Raw genomic sequence first — 18,632 nt, 5'->3', positions numbered from 1 at the left:
GTTTCATCGTGAGAAGTCTGTCCCTTCCTGATGGACGGCCCACCACTGCCTGGGTGCCAGGCCCTTCCTTCCCGCTGCCCACTTGAAAGGTTTGTCTTGGGCCTGCTCTGCGGGGATCCAGCCTAAGAAGGTGAAACCCAGGTGGAGACCAGACCAGCCCCTTTCTGGAGTCAGAGGGCTGCCAGGACCAGGCACAGGTGGAAAAACCAGTAGGAGAACATTAGGTTGATCCTGAAGAAATGGTGGGTCGTGGCCATCCTGGGACCCATCCCGGGGCAGTTCCGCTCCCGGAATTGAATGTTTGCTCACATTCAGCACGGCCCAGAGTCCAGCTCCCCGGCCAGCCTTCTACCGCGGCAGCTCTGTCCTTCCCTCAGTGTCCGCGCACTCACGCGTGAGGTGGAACATGCCCTCCAGTCTTTCAGGCTAGTTTGCTGTTCTAGACCTTCGCCTTCTCTTCAAAACTAAGAACGTTCCCTGTTTTCCAGCCCCCTGGTGCCCATAGGGCTCCTTCTGCCCAGGGGCCCCTGACCACCTCAAGCCTGCCTTCTGTCAGAACTGGGAAGAGAGCCATGTGCTGGCTCCCCCACCTGCTGGTCTCTCTCCCCAACCACAGTGCTGGCCCCTAACCTGTTCCATAGCATAGCTAGCTCCCTGGGCCTGGCTCCACGTCCTCCTCCAAGGCAGTGGCACCTCCTTCCCACTCAGCCACTTGAGCAAGCTTCAAGACACCTCCTCCCCTGACTTCAGCAATGATGCCAAGGGCCATTAGGCTCCCAGCAGGACTATTTTTAGAGACCCTGTGTCTGTCACAGAGACATTTTTCCCTGTGTGAAAATCTCCCTCCCTCCATCTGCAGCAGCCACCCCTACTGACTGCACCTCTCTGCTCTCCCTGACCCAGAGGAAGGGGCCGTGGTCCACTCGGTGCTCTGCCCCCACCACTGGAGCCCAGGCGGAGCGGGAGGACAGGTGTCGGCTTGGAGGAGACGCTTGCCCTCTGCACAGCTAGGCTTCCTTAATTAAAAGTGGTTCTTGCATGATACTGCTGGATCGATTCATGTATTTATTTTAGTCTGTGGCTGGAGGAGAGCACAAGGGCTCCCCGCTCCCAGCCATTTGGCCTCAGAAGCTGGCCACCTCGCTCCTCGAAGAAGGCACAGGCCTGGGACAGTCCTCCATGGGCAGCAGAGGCCGAGAGACCCCCCCCAGGCCAGGCAGCTCGTCCCGGCCGTGTGCACGCTGCAGGGGGAAGGAGGGGCTGAGCCCCTAGGATTCCCAGTCGTCATCGTCCTCCTCTCCAGGTGGCTGCTGTGGCGGGGGCAGGGGCGGGATGGAGTCTGACATTCGGGCGAAGGCTCCTCCCGGCCCCTCGCTGGCCCCTGGCGCAGGTCCTTTCCCAGAGATACCTGGGGCGGGGGGTGGAGGGTGAGGGGGGTTAGTTTGGGATACCAGTTCACCCAGCCGCTAGAGACTTAAAAACAGGAAGGAAAAAGCAGAAGGCGCAGGATACAAAATACCCTGAGGCTCCCAGCCCAGGGAAGGCAGCCAGGCTCTGCTTCCTACCTTTACGCCTCATGACCAGCTTGTTAAAGAGATCCGACATCAGGTCTCCACCTTGGCTTGTGGCTCTCACTGTGGCAGGAAAAAGTCACGGGTCAGATGAGGGGACCAAGGACAAAATCTGCCCCTGGAGTGACCTCCTCAGGGTTTGGTCATATTTCTCCTCTTTTTGCTCACTAGCCACACCTGCCAGCCCGCTTCCCCCCCCCAGCCCCAGCATCACAGCCAGCTCTTGGAGCTGCCGGCCGTCAGTGGGGCCAGCACTGGGGCACTATTAAACTGGCTGTGAGACAAAGCGGCGAGGTAGGAGGGGCCCCGTTGTATGGACCAGGAAACCAGCCCAGAGAGGATGGGCAGTTTGCCTGAGGTCACAGCGCAAAGCTCAGAAACCTAGCTGGAACTCAACTTCGGGACTCCAGGGCACTGTGGCTTTGGGCCCAGGTGTTCTGTTCGTGCTGCATTTAGGATGCACAGCACGCCTAACCTGCAGCCTCGAGAGGCTTGGAGAAGCAGGACTGAGCTAACCCTTCAAGTCCGCAGTCTCTATAGCAGCTCAGGTCCCCACCCATGTCCTGGGACAGCTCCTGGCAGAGTCTAAGAAGATGCTCTGTTATAGTTTGAGCTGGGTTGAAGCTCTTGTCTCCTGGGTGAGGCTCTGTCTCCTATTAGTTTAGAGAGGAAGGTTCTAAGCAGGCTACAAAACCAGGAAGGAACCCCTAGCCCAAACGGGAAGGGTGGGAATGTTCGGGATGGCCGCCCAGGGCTTCCTGCAGACAGCCTGGGGAAAGCATGGGGCAGGTGGGCTGGGTGCTTGCCCCTCTGACCTTTGGGGTGGGCAGAGAGCACCCTGTTGGGAGTCTGGTGGAGGCTACAGGAGAAGGTGGCCCTTTCTTTAGAGCCCCCCTACCGGAGTTGGCTGACGATCCTCACCTTGCTCCTGCTCCTTCTGCTTCTTCTTCTCCAGCTTGCGCTCTTTGACGCTGCGGAGCTTGGCCTTGCCGATGCCGCCAGCCTGGCGGATGGACTCCAGCAGAGTGGCCCGGCCACTGGAGGGGTCCACCACTTCCTTGGGAGCTCCCTGGACTGTAGCTGGATGTGAGGGCAGGGTGTGAGGAAGAGGGCTGCTCAGGCAGGCCACGCTGCGGGACAGCCTTGCCCAGCCTGAGGTTCTGGGGGTCCAGAGGCTTCCCCTCAAGCCTGGCTGTGAGAACGGGCTCTTCCTCTTGAAAAAGGAAGCCAGTGGGTGAAGCCGAGCCCTGGGAGACCGTCTGCAGCCTGGATGCTGCCTGCATCTGCCTGAGCTCAGCAGGTCTTATGTCTAGGCACCCCAGGTCCCTCTCCAACGCCACCTGGGCCACCCCAGAGGTGGATCGTGGGAATCTACTGCTGTGCAGACGGTGTCTGAACTTGACACATGAGCCAACATGGGGTTTTTGTGCCGTCTCTGGGTGCTGGAGATAGACCAGGAGATGTCCTGCTTAAACTGAAATCCTGCAATTTAAGGATATGGATATTTTGTTGCTGAAGCTTTCTACTGTTTTCAGTAGCCGCCCTTTTCCCACTGGTGTAAGTGGGAATGGGGGACCACAGCTCCACCTGTCCACGTCCAGGCTCCCTCTGCCCTGGAGATGAGAATTCTGGGGGGGCTACAGACAGTTTGAAAGCCACTATTTCATGAACCCAGTGGAACAAGATTTTGAAATTAGAACTATTCTAGAATTCATGGTCACATAAACCTACAGGAAACCCTTCAGGGATCCAGAAATTAGAGGCACCCTCAAAGAGCACACGCCCCCTCACTCTGACCCCTCCGTGAACCCTGGTGCTGCTCTTACCTAAAGGAGACACCCCACCACTGCTGTCGTCCTCCCTGGCACCTTGGCCCGGGGAGGCCATGGGCTGGGGTGGCGGTGGGGGAGCGCTGACCAGCACAGCCGGAGCTGGGGGAGGTGGAGGCGGCGGCGGTGGCGGGGGGGGTGCTGTTAGCACCCCATCTTCTGGGTCTGAAACAGAAGTGTGGGAAAGTGTGAGGTGCCTAGGAAAGTGAGTGGCCAAGTAAGGGAGTTCTTGCCCAACTCCTATGCTCAGCTCACCCGGCCTGAAAGTCTCGGCCACCTCTGTTTGGAAGGCGGGCAGCTCTGGAATGGTGCCAGGGGCGGAGGGGGCAATGCCGGGGCCCAGGTCAGCACTGTACATGAGGTCATCGGCGATGCCTGGCAGGTCGGGCAGGTAGGATGGCACGTCAATCTCAGGAACTTGGCCCAGGTCGGGCACATAGAAGTAGTTCTCTGGAACCTGCAGGATTAGGTGGGGGGCACGAGTGGGGGCTGAAGGGGGCTTGGGCCCTGCGGTTTGACCTTGGGGCAGTCAGCAGGACCTCGTGCATACCCATGTACAGCAGGGTGGGAGTAAGGGCTCAACGGACTCCTCACTTAGAGGACGCTGGCAGGGCCCCGCTCCTTGTCCGCTACAGCCGCCCCCCCCCCGCCCCAACAGGCATCATCCGGCTCTACCTGTTGCTCCAGCTGCTCCCTCTTGCTGATGGACAAAGGGGCATCGAACAGCTTCTCCTCTGTCTCCGCCCCCAGCATCACGTGGGTCTTTGTTACAGCACCAGCCAGGGGGTCCAGGAAGACATACTTTTTGTACCTACAGAGGTGGGGTGGATGTCAGGCAGTCCATCTGCTCAAAGCCCATGGTCCTGACCCAGCTTTCCTACTTCACTGGGGCCACAGTTAGTCTGTACTGTGGACTCCGAGGCCTTACAAGGTCAATCAAGCTGCTCGGCTCCGGGTTGCCCAGGCTGCAGACTTCTGCACCGGAGTCTGAGGCCCCCCAGGCCCCCACAAAGCCAGGCCAGGCCACCCAGCCGCCCTCCCAGGGCCCTGCCGTGTGCCGTACAGGTTCTCAGTAGTGTTGAACAACAGCAAGGAGCTGACGGAGCTGATGTTGCTGGGAAGGCCCCCGAGGCCCTCCTCGGCCTCGTCCTCAGGCTCTGGCTTGGTGTTCACACACACGGGGAAGTATTTCAGCTTCTCCTGGCAGGGGCAGGGGTGGTAACACATGGATGGTGGGCTTCAGGGCCAGGCCAAAGTGACCACCCATCCCAGTCCAAATCCTCTTAGGGAAAAGAACCCTCAGTTCCTCCCCGACACCCAGGGCCGCCTCTGGTCACTCCCCGTTAAGTGTGTGAGCCCATGAGACCTGTAGGGCCCACTCGTCCAGGGGGCGGTGCTTGCTCTGGATCCTGTGGCGGGGGCGTCTCTGCAGGCCAGGGTCCTGGGCACCCGTGAAGATGGAGCCATACTCCTGTAGGTGTTCTGGCGCTGGGTACTTGGCACTGGAGAACACCTGTGGACACAGGGAGTCCGAGGTGCTCCAGAGAGTCTAGGGTGGGGGGAGGTGGTCTGAGCAGAAGGAAAGCTTGACGTGTGGCTGGGCAAGGCAGGCAGGGACCTGGGCAACGTCAGGAGCATGGGGAGGTGATAGGGATGGGATTTCTGGGACTGCCTGCCAGCCACGGGGACTCAGGGCCACATGGTCTACCTTGATTGCCTTCTTGCTGCCCTTGATCTTCTCAATCTTGGCCTGGGCCAAGGAGACCCTCTCTCCAATGGCCTGTAGCTGCTTCCGGCTGAGCTCTACTCGCTGAGAGATCCTGCCATGGGAAAAAAAACCCAAAAACCCAGGGGCTGAGGGCTGCTCCCCAAGCCCCTGAAGTCTCCTGCACCCCTGCTTCTATCTGCAAACTTGCAAAGCCAAGGGCTTCGGCAAGGGCCCTTAAAATACAGTGTTACCTGCTTGTCATGGCTGACCTTGAACTGACCTCTGCAGGATCTCTAACCTGAAGGGTCTAGAAATGAGCTCTACCAAGTTCTTGGAGCTCTGGGTAGGAATGGGCAATCACCCTGGCCCCAAGGTGGTACCTGGACGTGCCATCTGTCGGGGACAGGGCCCCTGCTTCCAGGATTTTACAGACTCAAGCAGGGGCAAGCAGAGAGAAAATCGTCATGACTCCTGTACCTACTTGCCTACTTCCAGATGAGGAGACTGGAGCTCCCAAGGAGGAGGGCTGGGCAAAGCTGGGTCTAAATCAAGTCCCAGACCCAATCACAGGGAACTGCCCTGACACATAATAAATGGCTCACGTGCAAATCCAAAGTTCTCACCATGGTTCTGGTGGCTGTGGTCAGAGTGCTCGCTCGGAGGTTTGGCAGGCTCCAGGGACACACAGTGTCCTGCTCTTCCCCAAACGTGCCAAATGTATTACTGTGGGGCCTCTGCCTCAAACGGAGTGCTGTCCCTGCAGACAGCCACGGGGCTGGCTGTGTCACCGAGCACACTCCTCACTGAAGCCTTCCTGCCCACCGACTCTAAACATGCACCTGTCACTTTCCAACCCCCTTCCACACAGAGCCACTTGACATGCGCCTATCTGTGCTCCGAGGGGGTGAGGGTTCGGCTTTGTTCCCTACTGTTCTCCCAGCGCCGGCAGCTGGAGAGGCTCCCTGAATGGCTAACACCCACGTGCCCTAAACGTAAATGCACAGGAGCCTCACGCTGTCCCACATTACTGAGCAACGGCAAGGGTCTTCTCACTGCAGAGTTGACTGGCTAAACAGGTGCCAGGGCATCCTCCTCCCGATCGCTCCCCCACCTGCAAGAACACCAGCCCCTGCCCATGGCCACCACGCTTCACATTCAGAGAGGGCGCACGTCGGCACTCACCTGGCAGGAGGGAGCACGCAACTGAGAAAGAGGCAGAGCCGCAATCTCAAGTTTACGGGGAAAAGGCAGAGGCTGCAGTGGATGGCAGAGGGGCCCCACGGTCTCTGGGGTCAGAGACGATGCACCCAGGGAACGCCAGGATTTCCTTAAAGGTTGAACGGCCAAGGCTCTGGACCAATCTTCCTAAATCAAACCCCACCAACTCTAGAGGATTCTGGTCCCCCAGAGAACCCGCCAGATCAGCCAATTTCACAACCCAGCGGTCTCAGTTCCCTGCAGTCTCCCTGCTTACTCCTGGCTCCTTATGTGTAGGGGGCTCAGTGAGGTGGGGGGCTGGGGTACAAGCAGGGACCCAAAGCAGCTTAGTCTTCCCTGGCAGACTGGGCTGCATGGCGGCAAAGGAGAGAGAGAACAGAGGGCAGAGTTTCCTTCCAGTGAGAGAACGTAGAACCAGACTTGCATGAGCTCCATCTCTTCTGGCAGGAAGAAAGGTCTGCATGCACTGAGAAAGGGTACTCACGCGCAAGCTACCTCCTCCAGCTCCCAGCCCGACCACATTCTGCCCCCGGGGTGTGGAAGCCACCTCAGTGGTTATATGACAACTTGGCGTGAAGTCAACATGGAGAGTGGGAGGGACAGCAGAACTAGAGAGGGACAGAGGCTATTCTGTTCCGGTTCTTCCATCAAGGAGAGCAGGGCTGCTCTCTCTAAGTTGCAAACATAAAGCTTAACCATCAACTCCGGCAAAGTTCCAGAATGGATGATTAAGTCGAGGGTCTGTAAGCACTTCGAAGAGAAAGAGGCAGATCCCAGGGGCCAGCATTGTTCTAAAATCACAGGATTTCTTTTTTTTGACAGGGTGATTAGGCTGCTGTATCGGCGGAAAACCTTAAACACAGTGCATCTTGAGTCAGCAAAGGTCCTGACGGCTTCTCACAAAATCCTTGGACAAGATGGAGCTATGGGGGTTGGAGGAGAGCACATTTAGGAAAAATCAGAGCCCGATGAGCAACAGCACCCAAAGGGCACCGCTGAAGAACGGACTGATTTCAGCCTTGCACAAAGGTCTCTGGCAAGGCCCCATTCAGCCCACGAAACCCTGGGTTAGTAAACTGGAGATATTGAACGGAGGAGGGCCAAAACGGTCTGCATGGGGAATCAAGACTCAAATAATCTTGAGAGGCCAGAAGGACGGACTGCAATCAACAAGATGAAGTTGACAAGCGATGAAGTCCAGCACTTAGGTGTAAAAAGTCCAGTGCACAAACACACAAGATGGAGGGCTAGCAAGGCCTGAGGTTTTGGTTAACCAGAGCTCAGTGAGAGCTAAGAGTGTGTTAAGCAGCTTGAGAAGGAAATGGGATTTGGGGGCACACAGCTCCTTGTCCCTCCTCCCTTCTTTCAGTAAACAGGGGACATCCACTCTCTTGGGGGCACTAGAGAGAAAACAGACCCCAGACTGTTGAGCTAATCTGTGCTGGGCACCAACCTCTCCACAGCTACATCCCCTTTAAACTGGATCCACATTTTAAGAGGACTCTGAATTCCTTCTAGACTAACTATAAGGTCTGTCTTCATTGCTGTGTCTCTAGCACCTGGGACTGTGCCTGACATGTAACAAATACTGGCTGAATGTAAAGTGACAAGTTCAAGAACGTCCAAAGGAGGGTGATGAGGATGGTGAGGAGGGAGCCACTCATGTCCTACAAAGACGACTGAAGGGTGTTCTGGCTACAGGGTAGGTGACTTAGACAACATGGTAATTCCCTCCATATGTCAAAACCATCACAAGTGCTGGCGGGTGGAAAAGCGATTGCTACTTATTCTGTCGCCCCAGCAGGCTGCAGGAGGACCAGTGGGTGGAGTTACAAGGAAGTAGATCTTGGTTCTGCACAAGGAGAACTTTCTAGTAAACTTTCTTTCTAGGAGAGCTTTGCAAATCAGATTCCAGCAGGATGAGCACCTGTCAGGAATGCTCCAAGGGAGGCTGCTGTGGTGGGCAGGGGAAAGAAGACAGGATTTCCAGGGTTATCCAAGAGCCTACCAGCCCAGTGATGGCCTGCTTGTTGACAAAGCCCCCAGTCAGTCTAGTCTCTCACAGTTGGGAGCCGCGGTGCCGAGAGCGCAGAGCATGGGTGAAAGGGCCCTCACGACAGGCAGTGGCAGTGCCAAAGGCGGCATTAGGAAGGCCCGGCAGGACACACGCGGCTGGGACGGAGTGCCACGACCGATCAGCAGTGTCCTCCACGCAGGCGGGGGAGAAGTGGCAAGGGGGCGATCTGTTTGCCTTCCCTCATCTCCACCCCCTGGCTTGGTGGTCTGCTTCAAGGCAGGTCAGTTTCCAAGCTTACCACTGAAGCCAAGTCCCCAAAACACATTTGTCCAGACCCCAGGGCCGCCTCTGTGGGCGTCAGGAATGGAACTGGCTCAGTCAGTCTGCTCAGAGCCTGGGACGGAGATGAATCAGGGAGCACACATCCCCCAGGGAGATAAGTGACTAGTGTGCCCCACAAACCTGGCTTTAACATCTACTTAGCAGCAGTGTGACCCTGAGCAAGTCACTCAACTGGCCTATGCCTCGGGCCTCTTCAGCTGCGAAACAGGGACGGGGACTTCTATACCATGGAATTACTGTAAAGCTTAAAATAAGCAACCGTGTGCGCAGTGTTCCCATACTAGCGGATGGGTCCTCAGTGCTATTACTACCCACAAGGTTGGGGGGATGAGGGGCTCCAGGCGCTCAGAGGAAAGCAAGAAGAGGCGGTGCTGAGCAGACATGGGGGAGGACGGTCCAGGCCGAGGAGGCAGGCACTTCACAGGGAACACCGTGGAGGCGGAGGGCAGGGCTACCGGAAGCGGCTCCTGCGGGGGGGGGGGGGGGGGAGGCCCTCCCCCAAGCCCCACAGGGACCACTGCTTGGGCTCCGGGGGCCCCACCTCCCATGCTGACCCTCCCACTCCCTCACAGCCACAGCCCCGCAGCAATCAGCACCCCTGCACGCCTTCCCACCTGCCCACAGGGGCTGCTGGGGAGGAGGGAGCACCAGCCTCTCCTTGGCCTGGCGGAGCCTGAACCTGCGCCGGCCTTACCTCCTCCGCTCCCGCTGCTGAGGACTGCTGTGCTAATGACGCAGGCAGCTGACTGAGCGCTTCCTAACCTTGGGAGTCACCAGGTGCCAGTCGGCGGAGGAGGGGAGGCAGGGGGGAGAGGCTGGGAAAGGGGGGAGGGAGAGAAACGAGGAAAAGAAGGGAGGAAGGAGGGGTTGGAAAGACCAAGGAGAGGAAGGGGAAAAGCTTGGCAGAGAAAAGGAATCCTCCCCCAGGCGGTAGCTTCCCTGCCACACGAGGCATGACGGGGAAGGCAAGTGACGGCCCCCCAACTTCCACACACGGAAGCCGTCCGGCTCCTCCTCCCTCCGCCCCTGCAGCCCCCTCTGCCTCGAAGCAGGTGATGTCTCTGGACGGCTACTGTGGGGCCTGGCCTCTCCCAGGTGAGGGAAGGGCAGATCGCCGGGCAGGGAGAGGCGCGGCTCCAGGAGAGCCTGAGAGGCACTTGTCATTCTCTTCAGGCTCCCGGAGGCTCCGGCTGCGGCAGAGCAGGAGGAAGGCGGCCAGCTTGGAATGCTAATTTCCCATGAGCTCCCCTACCTGCGGAACTGGGCACAGGCGCCCCTGGGCCTGAAAGGGGGAAGCGGGGGAGGGGGGGGGAAGGAGACAGATACCCACCTGTCTCTTCTGTACAAGAAGTTTTCAAGCCGGTGGAATAAGTTTGAGGGGGAAGAGTCCAAGCCGGGGTCACGCCCCCCCCCACAAAAGCCCATGAAAAATGAAAAGCCCCTGGGGTGTGTGGACTGCTGCAGGATGGGGGGAGGGGTGGTGGTGGGAGAAGCAGGGAATAAGGCTGGGTCTAGGCCAGCACCACCCTCACCAGCCCCGCCCCCTCCCTTTCCTTCATCCTGTTCCCAATCTGTCACCATGTCCTGTCATTATTCCCTCTGAAATGTCTCTTACCCAGCCCTCCCTGCCTGCAGCCGCCCTGGACTGCAGCCTCACCCCTTCCATGCCTTGACTGCAGCAACAGTTCTCAGTGCGTCCCTGGAAGCCCCTGCCTCCCCTCCTGGCCACTCTGTGATGGCTGCCGGCTCAGCCTTCCCTCAGCCCTTCTGTCACACCCTTCCCTGATGCAGAGCCTCCCGCGGCTCCCTGCAAGGCCCGAATCAAGTGCAAAGCCCTGTCCTGTTAAGGGGAAGCCCTCACGGGCCCTAAGTTACTTACCCTAACTGCTCACTCGCCCCACCATCCGTCCCCCTCCCTCTGCCCTGGCACATTCCCGCAGCACTGAGGAGCACAGAAAGAAGCCAGGGGCCAGCTCCCAAGGGCGCACACTCAGAGGGGGAAGCAAGGCCCGCGGACACAGAGAAAGTTGACTCTTCACACCCTGTTCTGCAGTGCAGGAGCTGAATGTCTGGGGCAAGCAGCAACGTCTGCACTCCCAGTACAAAACGACGCCCCCCCCCCCCCCCGTTCAGGCCAGCCTCTCCTGGGGAGCCTGGGATACACCATCCTCCCCATTCAGGCCCCTGAGCCTTTGGGGGTCTTTCTAGACCCCACCAGAGGCTCTGCACACCCACATTCCTACCCCTGCCTAACCATGACCTATCCCTCCTATGGCCTGGTTCATGCCCCTCTCCTTCAGGAGGCCTCCCTTGACCATGTGTGGTAGGCAGGCAGGTTTCCTCTCTAGCATCCACTTCCTCCTTACTCAAGTAAGGGCCCTCCTTTCCTCTGGGGAACCCACTGCTCCCACAGGCTTAGTCCCCGCACTTCAGGTGGGGCTAAAGCCAGGGCTCGGGAGTAATGCACGTTAGGGGGTCTAAGCCCATCAGTGTGTCATGCCCTCTGCCCCTGCAATGGGCTCTGGGATAGACACAAGAACCCAGCCAGGCCAATGGGCCTTCTGAGGAGATGCCGACACAGAGGGTGTCCCTCTTTTCTACTGGACCTGAATGTGAGTGCAGGAGCTCCGGCCCTGCTGGAGAGCAAGGCCTTTCTGGGAATGGGGCCGATGGAGAAGCAACAAGCTGGATGGAATGAAAGAAAAATCAGGTACTGACGACATCGGTTAAGCCCTGCAACTCTAAATCCTGCTCTACTGACTGCTTACTGTTTGCCTAAACTGGTTTGGGGAGTTCCAATTCCTACTTATTGTCTCTTTTCTGGATCCCTAGAAGCTGACACAGTTCATGCTACACACTGAAGAATCCATCTAGACTTAGTGTTTTCCCTATTCTAGACTATAAGATCCTTGAGGACAGGAACCAAGTTGCACACATTGTCGGGACCCCTCAGGGTCCAGCACGTTTGGCACATGGTGGGAGGTCAATGGAGTGACCAGGCACTGGGCTCCTGAGAGGCACCCTAAGCCCCCTGGACCATGCCTAGCCACTCGGAGGGCCCGTTGCTCACTGCTTTCTCCCAAGAGATAAGACTTCCTGCCCTCTTTTCATTCCATCTCTGGGCATAGGGACATGACACTGTCTACAGATGCCAAATACCAGGAAGGGAAAGGAAAGTATGCTAAAACTCCAGTGCTCCCTTAGAGAAAGGCAAGCATACAATCACAGTCCTGGTGAGAAAACGGATTGTTTTTTGCCTCCATTTCAGTCACTGGGCATGGGGTGTCTATCATCTGGGACTGATGGCTCTTAAAGGCCTGTGTCCTCTTGCTCATGTGCTCCTTGGGCATATTTAGCACAAATATAAGCACGGAAAGGGCACATAACACTCTCCGTACTACTGATAGCACGTTCATGGGGGGGGGGGGGGGCCACGCCCGGCAGCAGAGGATCGGGGCTGACAGCAGCAGGTGAAAAGCGGGAATGTTTCCTGAATGCCTACTAGCTGCCAGGTGCTTTAATTCCTTCCCAAGTTTCAATTTACTTAATCTTCAGCACAATCCTATGAGGAAGGTAGCATCATTAACACCATTTGATAGATGGGAACACTGAGGCCTAGCGAGATTAAGTAACCTGCTCAAGTTCACAGGGCGAGCCAGTGGGGAAGCCAGACTGGAGGCCCCGCAGGCTGCTCCGCGCCAACCCCCTTCACCACTCCGGGGCACGGCCCCCTGCTGACATGTATAGTCTGGATAGGCCTGGGCAGGGAGGGGAGTCAGTGGGTGCGTCAGAGGCTGAAGAGTAAGAGGGTCTGGTGTTTATACCATGTCTAATGGAAGACAGTGAACCCATTTTCTGCTCCCATGGGGGAAGGCTTCTGGGAGGAGGCCGGCTTCCCGGTGGTGAAGGGGAGGTTGCACGGTGAAGTAGCTGGGGTTTCCTGGTCTGGGGAGGGTGAGGGGGTCACTTGGACCACGGGAGGGACCTCAATCAGACAATGACTTCCCACGGGGTGGGATAAAAGGGCCCTGTGAGAAGGCATGGGGTGGGCCCCAGGAAGGAGATCTGAGCCCCATCTCAGGCTTCTTAACAGCCAGAGAAAGACAAAGACCTGTACGTAGGACAAAACCTGGGACCTTTGGAAGGAAACGGCAAACACCATTAACTCATGTTAAATAACCACCGAGTGAAAATCATTATGGCCCAAGGGTTGTGCCAGATAAGCACTGGCAACTCTCCCACTCAAAACCGTCATCACCCCTCAGGCCCTGCCTAGCTCACCGGCTTCGTGACCCCCTCAGCTCCTCACTCCTTGCTCCGGCCACACTGGCTTCCATTCAGGTCCTTTCCACCTCAGGGCTTTAGCTCATGCCCTTCTTTCCTCCTGGAATAGTCTTCTTCTCAATCTACCCCCTCACAATAACTCCGACTCACCCTTCAATTTCCCCGTACATGTTTTCCTCACATACGCCTTCCCCGATACCCGCCCTCCCAGACCAAGTCAGGCCTCCCGTTACCAAGTCCTGTAACATCTTATCTCCCCTTCACAGACAGCGGTAATCCCAGAGTCTGGAGCCACAGTACCTGGGTGCGGGCCCTGGCTCTGCCACTTGGGCAAGTCTCTTAGCTGTGCCTCAGCTTCCTTATCTACAGAATGGAGAAAACAGCATCTCCTCATAAAGTTGTTCTGAGGGTTAAATGAGTTAATACACTCAGATCCACGGTAGCACACGGTTCCCTCCACACGACTATCAGTTCTTACAAAACTATCATAAATAGGTCTTAATCACAATTGTGATTAAAGAACTAATCATGCCTGTGGTTAATCAGAGTCCGTGTCTCCTGCCAGAGTACAGGCTTCCCCCACTCTCCACAGCAGAGTGTTCCCGAGAAACCTCCCGTAAGCTAGAATGACGTGAAGTGAAGAAGCAATGATCAGTTCATAAAAGTGAGAATCCGCTTCGGATTTCTTCCAGTTAGTGAACCCAGGTACAAATGTCTGGTCTTTCATCAAAGAAAAGTGGCAGAACGTGATCTTTCTGATTGTGGGGGAAACCTGTATACTCTCCAGTTAGGAGAGGGACACGGCCTTACTCCTTGCTGTAACTAAAGACAGCAGCATGATGCCTTGCACACAAGTGTTGAATAAATATTCAGGATACGAGTGATATGCAGGAATGAGTGAGGACATAGGCAACCCCCCCCCCGCACCCCCGTGGGAGAAGGTCAGGAATTGGGAGAGGAGCACTACCTCTGGGGCCTGTGGATCCACAGGGAAGCGGGCGGACTAAGTGGGACAGTAAGCAGTGAGCTCCTACGAGCACTTACGAGAAAGAGCTTCTAAGATGGGCTCCTACCTTGGGCCCCCTGGGCACAGGGAAGCCAGCCGAATCACCAAGATCAGCAAAAGGGCCGCAGGGTGCACGCTGACTGCCCAGCCCCTAATCAGGTGCGGGTGGGTGGCAGCACCCACCTGCTAAAGATGTCTCCAGAGACCTTCTGTAGGTACTGCAGGGCATCCGCCACCTGCTGGATGGCCTCCTCCCGCCGTAGGTCTGGCTGGATGAGGGGCACTGCATAAGTCTGCCCCGCCAACGAGTGCTGGGTCCTCGTGGGAGTCATGGTGCCTGTGGGTGGGAACCAGAGCATGAGGGGCCAGGTGCCGGGAGTAGAGAGCCCTGCCCCCCACCCCAACTGTCTGCCACAGGCCCGCCCTGGTGCAGGCGGGGAGTGGAGGACAGAGCAGTGGCTGGGAGGCCAGGAGCTCCCAGGGGCTGGTACTCTGTTGATGCTCGTGGAGTAAATGAGGGAGGGAAAGTGGTAGCAACAGCAGAGACTGAAGCGAAGCGGTCAGAGAAAGTGCTTGCTGCTCTCCTACGTACCCTTTCCATACATGATCTCATTTCAACCTCCCAAGCCTGGTTGAACAAGAAAGAAACCCTGGCTGCAGAGTTAAAAAGAGGCCAGAAGCAGAGAGATGGATTTGGGGGGCGGGGGGGGGGGAGGGAAATGCCTGTGTCAACTGCCAAATGATACCCAGGTCTAGAAAAGCACAGGAAATGCGGGCTCCTGGGTTCTTCTCACTTTGACCCCAAGGAACTCAGGACCTATTCCTGAGACAGGAGAGGTAGTGGCTGGTGACCCGGCATATGCCAGTGTCTGGGCTCTGCTCTCCCAGGCTACGGCTAAGGGGGGCCAGGAGGAAGGAGGGGCATGTGGGGGTGGGGGACAAGAAGGAAAAACACTCCTTCCAATTGCAAGATGAGGGCAGAGTCTATTTATACTGGGTTTAATTAACTCCGCTCCCTGGTGCCACTAAAGCAGCAATCACGCTGCAGACGGCACTGATTTGATTGGCAAGAGATGTACCAGGCAGAATATTAAGGCACCGGGCCCCTATAAATAGGCCTAATCACAGCCCCTCAGTAGAAGACGGTGAGGAAGACATTAATCAGACCTGGCACTGCGCTACATACCTGTTCTCTTCGGCACCATGTTGGGGCCCCTGAGTGCAACAGAGGTGGAGGTGGGGCAGGGTAAGTGCGGCAGGGAGGGCTGAGGAGGCTTCACGTGGGCTTAAAGAGCAGTGTGACTCTGGGTACGTCCCTGCCTTTTCTGAAATCTCTGATTCTTCCCATTTCCCATTCTGCAGACTGAGAATGACACCGCTAAGATGTGGTTATTCCCGACGCAGCACACCATCTTCTCCAAGCCGGAACTTACTCCTTTGCTCCCTCTGCTGGCTTCCCCGGCCCTTCCTTCTACCCCCGCCTGTTCCCTCCTACCCGGCCTACACCGGGACTCCTCAAGATCTGAAATGACCAGTCTGCTCTTCCACTTCTTCTCGGGCAGTGACATCCTCAGCTTCCCAGACCCGAAGCTGCCTAGAATCCTCATGAGGGCCGGGGAGTTACTCACCTCCCCACTTCTCTTCCCTCCTATCAAATGGCCAAAGTGGGGCCAGCTGACACCTAACTCAGGAACCCAACCCTCTGAGACCACCGCACTCCTTTCAAGAAGCCCCCCCCATTTATATTCATATTGATGCAAATTTGCTGGCCTCTCTAACTTAATTCTGCACCTCGGTTTTCCCATCTGTAAGCTCAGGAGAGGATAAAAGGTAGAATATACTCTCCGTGCACACCCTGAGATGCATTCCTTGTAAGTTACCCCAACTGTTTGTGTATGTGCACAGAAGGGGGTCGTACAGGAACAAATCTCAACAAGGAAGTAGCAGGTCCATTCAAGAATTAACAGACTGAGTACAGCTGGTTAATGATTTACTCCTTTTAAAAAAAATTTTTTTAAAGATTTTATTTATTTGACAGAGGAAGACACAGCGAGAGAGGGAACACAAGCAGGGGGAGTGGGAGAGGGAGAAGCAGGCTCCCCGCTGAGCAGGGAGCCCGATGCGGGGCTCGATCCCAGGACCCTGGGATCATGACCTGAGCCGAAGGAGACGCTTAACGACTGAGCCACCCAGGCGCCCCCGGTTTACTCCTTCTGTCTCCAAACATCTACGGATCAACTATTAGACGCCAGCCAGGATCACAACAAAGATGAATAGGACACTATGCTCTACATAGAAACGGCCTCAAAAACAACACGACAGGATAAGTGCTCTAATTCAGCCACAGTACAGTGCTAGGGAAGAAGCACCGAGGAAGGAGTGATCCATCCCTCCAGAGGTTAAGGGAGTCGGCACAAGGCTCTCAGCAGACACGGCATCTCCCTACGAGGCCTGGGGAGAGCATTCCAGGTAGAAGGGCTTGAACAAAGGTGTGTAGGGAACGGCAAGTGGTCTTGAGTGATAAGGGTATAACTATCCTTGGGCCATTAGCAGGAAAAAATAAGGCAGCCAAATCGTGATAAACACTGCGAACCGCCTTAAGAAGTTTGCTCTGAAGCCCTTAGGCCCGATCTGTCCAGTATGGTAGCCTCTAGCTGCATGTAGCCTGCCCGAGTGGAGGTGCAGTGTAAGTGCAAAATGTACACCCTCATTTCAAAGACTTAGTAGGGAAAAAAATGTAGAATATCCCGTTAAAATTTTTATATTGATTACAGGCTGAAATGACCATATTTTAGATACACAGGGTTAAAGAAAATCTATTACTAAATCTATTTCACCTGTTTCTTTTTACTTGTAAATGTGGGGCTCACATCATATTTCTATTTGATGCCACCACCTTACAGAATCTAGTAAAAACCATGGACCTATCCAGAAAATGAACAGACACCATACCCGCCCGCCAGGGCTGTTTATAATCTCGGAAGTGCATGGAATCCTTCCGGCAAACCATCCCTGGCCACCCAGCTCCCAGGGTCCTCAGCCCAGGTTAACGGCAACGGCGCGGGCAGTCAGGAAGCAAGCGCGGTGAAAGCCGTGAGCGAGAGGTCAACCAAGAGGGGCCGGGGAGGGAAGGGGTCCGAGGATTCAGTGGAGCCCGCTCGCGGGGCCCAGAGACGGTGCAAAGGCACGTGAGGGTCACGGGACCCGGCGGGCCGCGAAAGGAAAGGAGGGCTGGAGCCCGGGGCCCCGAGTCCCGCGGGCCGGCAAGGGTCCTCCCGGCGCCCCGGCCTCGGCCCGCCAGACTGGGGGCAGAGGCCCGGCGCCGCTTCCGGACGGGCGGCGGGGTGGGATGGAAGCCCGGGCGCAGGCCTGTGCGGACGGCCGCCGCCGCTGGGCTCGGCGCCGGGCCTCCCGCGGAGGCAAGGGCGCGGCGGCTCCCGGGCCTCGCCGTCCGGCTCCCATCGCCAGGCGCGGCCTCCCGGAGCCCCTCCCTCCCCGTCCCCGCACCGCCCCGGGGGCCCCGCGCCCTCCCCGCCGCCCGCTCCTCACCTGCGCGCCGCCCGCAAGCCCGCCGCCAGCCGCTCCGGCCGCCGAGCTTCCGCTGCGCCCGCTCCGCCGGGTCCTGGCGCCGCCGCTCCGCCTCTCCGGGAGCTCGGCCGGCTGGCGGAGCTCTGGGCGGCCAGTGGCGGGCCCCGGCGCGGAACCGCCCCCCGCCGCACCCCTCGCGCGTATTGCGGGCTACCGGGCCGCCGCGAGCCCTCGCCTTTCCTCGCGCCCCGTCTCCTCGCCGCTTTCCGCTCGGGCCCGGCCCCGGGCTGCCCGCCCCCTCCGCCCGTCCGCCCCTCAGCGCCGCCCCGGCTCCCGACCCCGGCCGGGTCCCGGAACCGCCCGCCCTCCGCCCGCGCGCGCCCTGCTGCCGGGGCTTGGCCTCTGGGGCAGACGGCCGGCCGGCTGGAGGGTGGAGTGGCGGGCGTGCGGCGGGTGGGGTGATGGTTTCGTGCGTACAGACTTTCTGTTTCTCTCTGCGGTTTCTCTGACCGCATTGGACTCAGGCTCCTCTGAATCCTCTGCCCAAACAGGCTTCGACCTGCATCGCCAGGCTGTAGCGAGAACCCTGCGAAGCCGCTCTAGCGGAATCCCCTAGTCTCTACGTCAGATCACCCTCCATTTCTGACCACGTGCCTCATCCCCCACGATCCCCCCGCTGCTAGCCCTTCGCCCTGGCGGCCCTCAGCAAGAATCCTGTTGGTCAGCTGAGCAAAGAATTACCTACCCTCCTAGTGAGTTTCCATCCACCGCCCCCACCCCCGGCCCAGCCTGCTCCTTGGCTATAAATCCCCACTCGTCCATGCCGTGTTTGCAAGTGACCCTGCTTCTGTACCGAGGTCTCTCCCTCTGTTGCGAAGTCCTGAATAAAATCTCTTTCTACTGCTACTGTGCAGCTCTGGTTTCCTTTGACACGTCATTTTGGGATGATGAGAAAGTTCTGGAGATTGGTAGTGGTGATGGTTGTACAGCAATGTGAATGTACTTAATGCCACTGAACCCATACACTTAAAAATAGTTAAGATGGTCCATTTATGTTATGCGCGGGTTACAACAATAAGAAATAAAGCCAGGTGGTATTTTTAAAAGACTAAACAAAAATTTAAATATA

The 18,632-nt window shown here is 57.3% G+C and overlaps 2 protein-coding genes across 12 annotated transcripts in view; one reads left to right on the top strand and one right to left on the bottom strand.

The window, feature by feature from the left end:
- Positions 1–8,156, top strand: part of DDX11 (DEAD/H-box helicase 11) — a 41,100-nt gene extending 32,944 nt beyond the window's left edge. For 4 of the 8 annotated variants that reach the window (XM_025851848.2, XM_073886948.1, XM_025851844.2 and 1 more), the window contains one exon: positions 2–1,044. In XM_025851848.2, the coding sequence (XP_025707633.2) occupies positions 2–31 (30 nt within the window). In that variant the 3' untranslated portion in view covers positions 32–1,044. Of the gene's footprint in view, position 1; positions 1,045–7,148 lie in introns of those variants that run through there. The other 4 variants (XR_012376482.1, XR_012376481.1, XR_003204410.2 and 1 more) reach the window with 3 other exon arrangements.
- Positions 1,040–18,000, bottom strand: WASHC1 (WASH complex subunit 1). Of its 4 annotated transcripts, XR_012376483.1 has the most exons (12): positions 15,162–15,888; positions 14,159–14,312; positions 5,109–5,220; positions 4,767–4,913; positions 4,464–4,600; positions 4,076–4,211; positions 3,656–3,857; positions 3,398–3,565; positions 2,493–2,651; positions 2,088–2,224; positions 1,566–1,634; positions 1,371–1,408 (listed from the first exon to the last, which is right to left on the bottom strand). XR_012376483.1 is itself a non-coding variant. In XM_025851851.2 (11 exons), the coding sequence occupies exons 2-11, from the start codon at positions 14,305–14,307 to the stop codon at positions 1,269–1,271; spliced, it is 1,419 nt and encodes a 472-aa protein (XP_025707636.2). In that variant the 5' UTR covers positions 14,308–14,312; positions 17,525–18,000; the 3' UTR covers positions 1,040–1,268. The 4 variants fall into 4 exon arrangements, 3 of the variants coding, with proteins under 3 accessions (XP_025707636.2, XP_025707635.2, XP_073743054.1); XM_025851851.2 differs by lacking the exons at positions 2,088–2,224; positions 15,162–15,888 and adding an exon at positions 17,525–18,000 and having other exon boundaries at positions 1,040–1,408; XM_025851850.2 differs by lacking the exon at positions 2,088–2,224 and having other exon boundaries at positions 1,040–1,408; positions 15,162–15,803.
- Between the last annotated feature and the right edge of the window lie 632 nt (positions 18,001–18,632).

The sequence above is a fragment of the Callorhinus ursinus genome, unplaced genomic scaffold (assembly GCF_003265705.2).
Source record: "Callorhinus ursinus isolate GAN/ISIS: 27379988/994484 unplaced genomic scaffold, GSC_fseal_2.0 scaffold74, whole genome shotgun sequence".
In the NCBI taxonomy this organism is placed as follows: Eukaryota; Metazoa; Chordata; class Mammalia; order Carnivora; family Otariidae; genus Callorhinus; species Callorhinus ursinus.
Note: the sequence above shows the minus strand (reverse complement) of the source record. Positions and strands in the feature narration are given on the sequence as shown.

What these genes read in the sequence shown, in the direction of transcription:
- WASHC1 (XM_025851850.2), bottom strand. An exon ending in TCTGGAGACATCTTTAGCAG is followed by an intron (nt 5,221 to 14,158) that starts GTGGGTGCTGCC and finishes TTCCCATGGCAG; the next exon opens with GATCTCTCAGCGAGTAGAGC. An exon ending in TGGTGGGGTGTCTCCTTTAG is followed by an intron (nt 2,652 to 3,397) that starts GTAAGAGCAGCA and finishes CCTCACATCCAG; the next exon opens with CTACAGTCCAGGGAGCTCCC.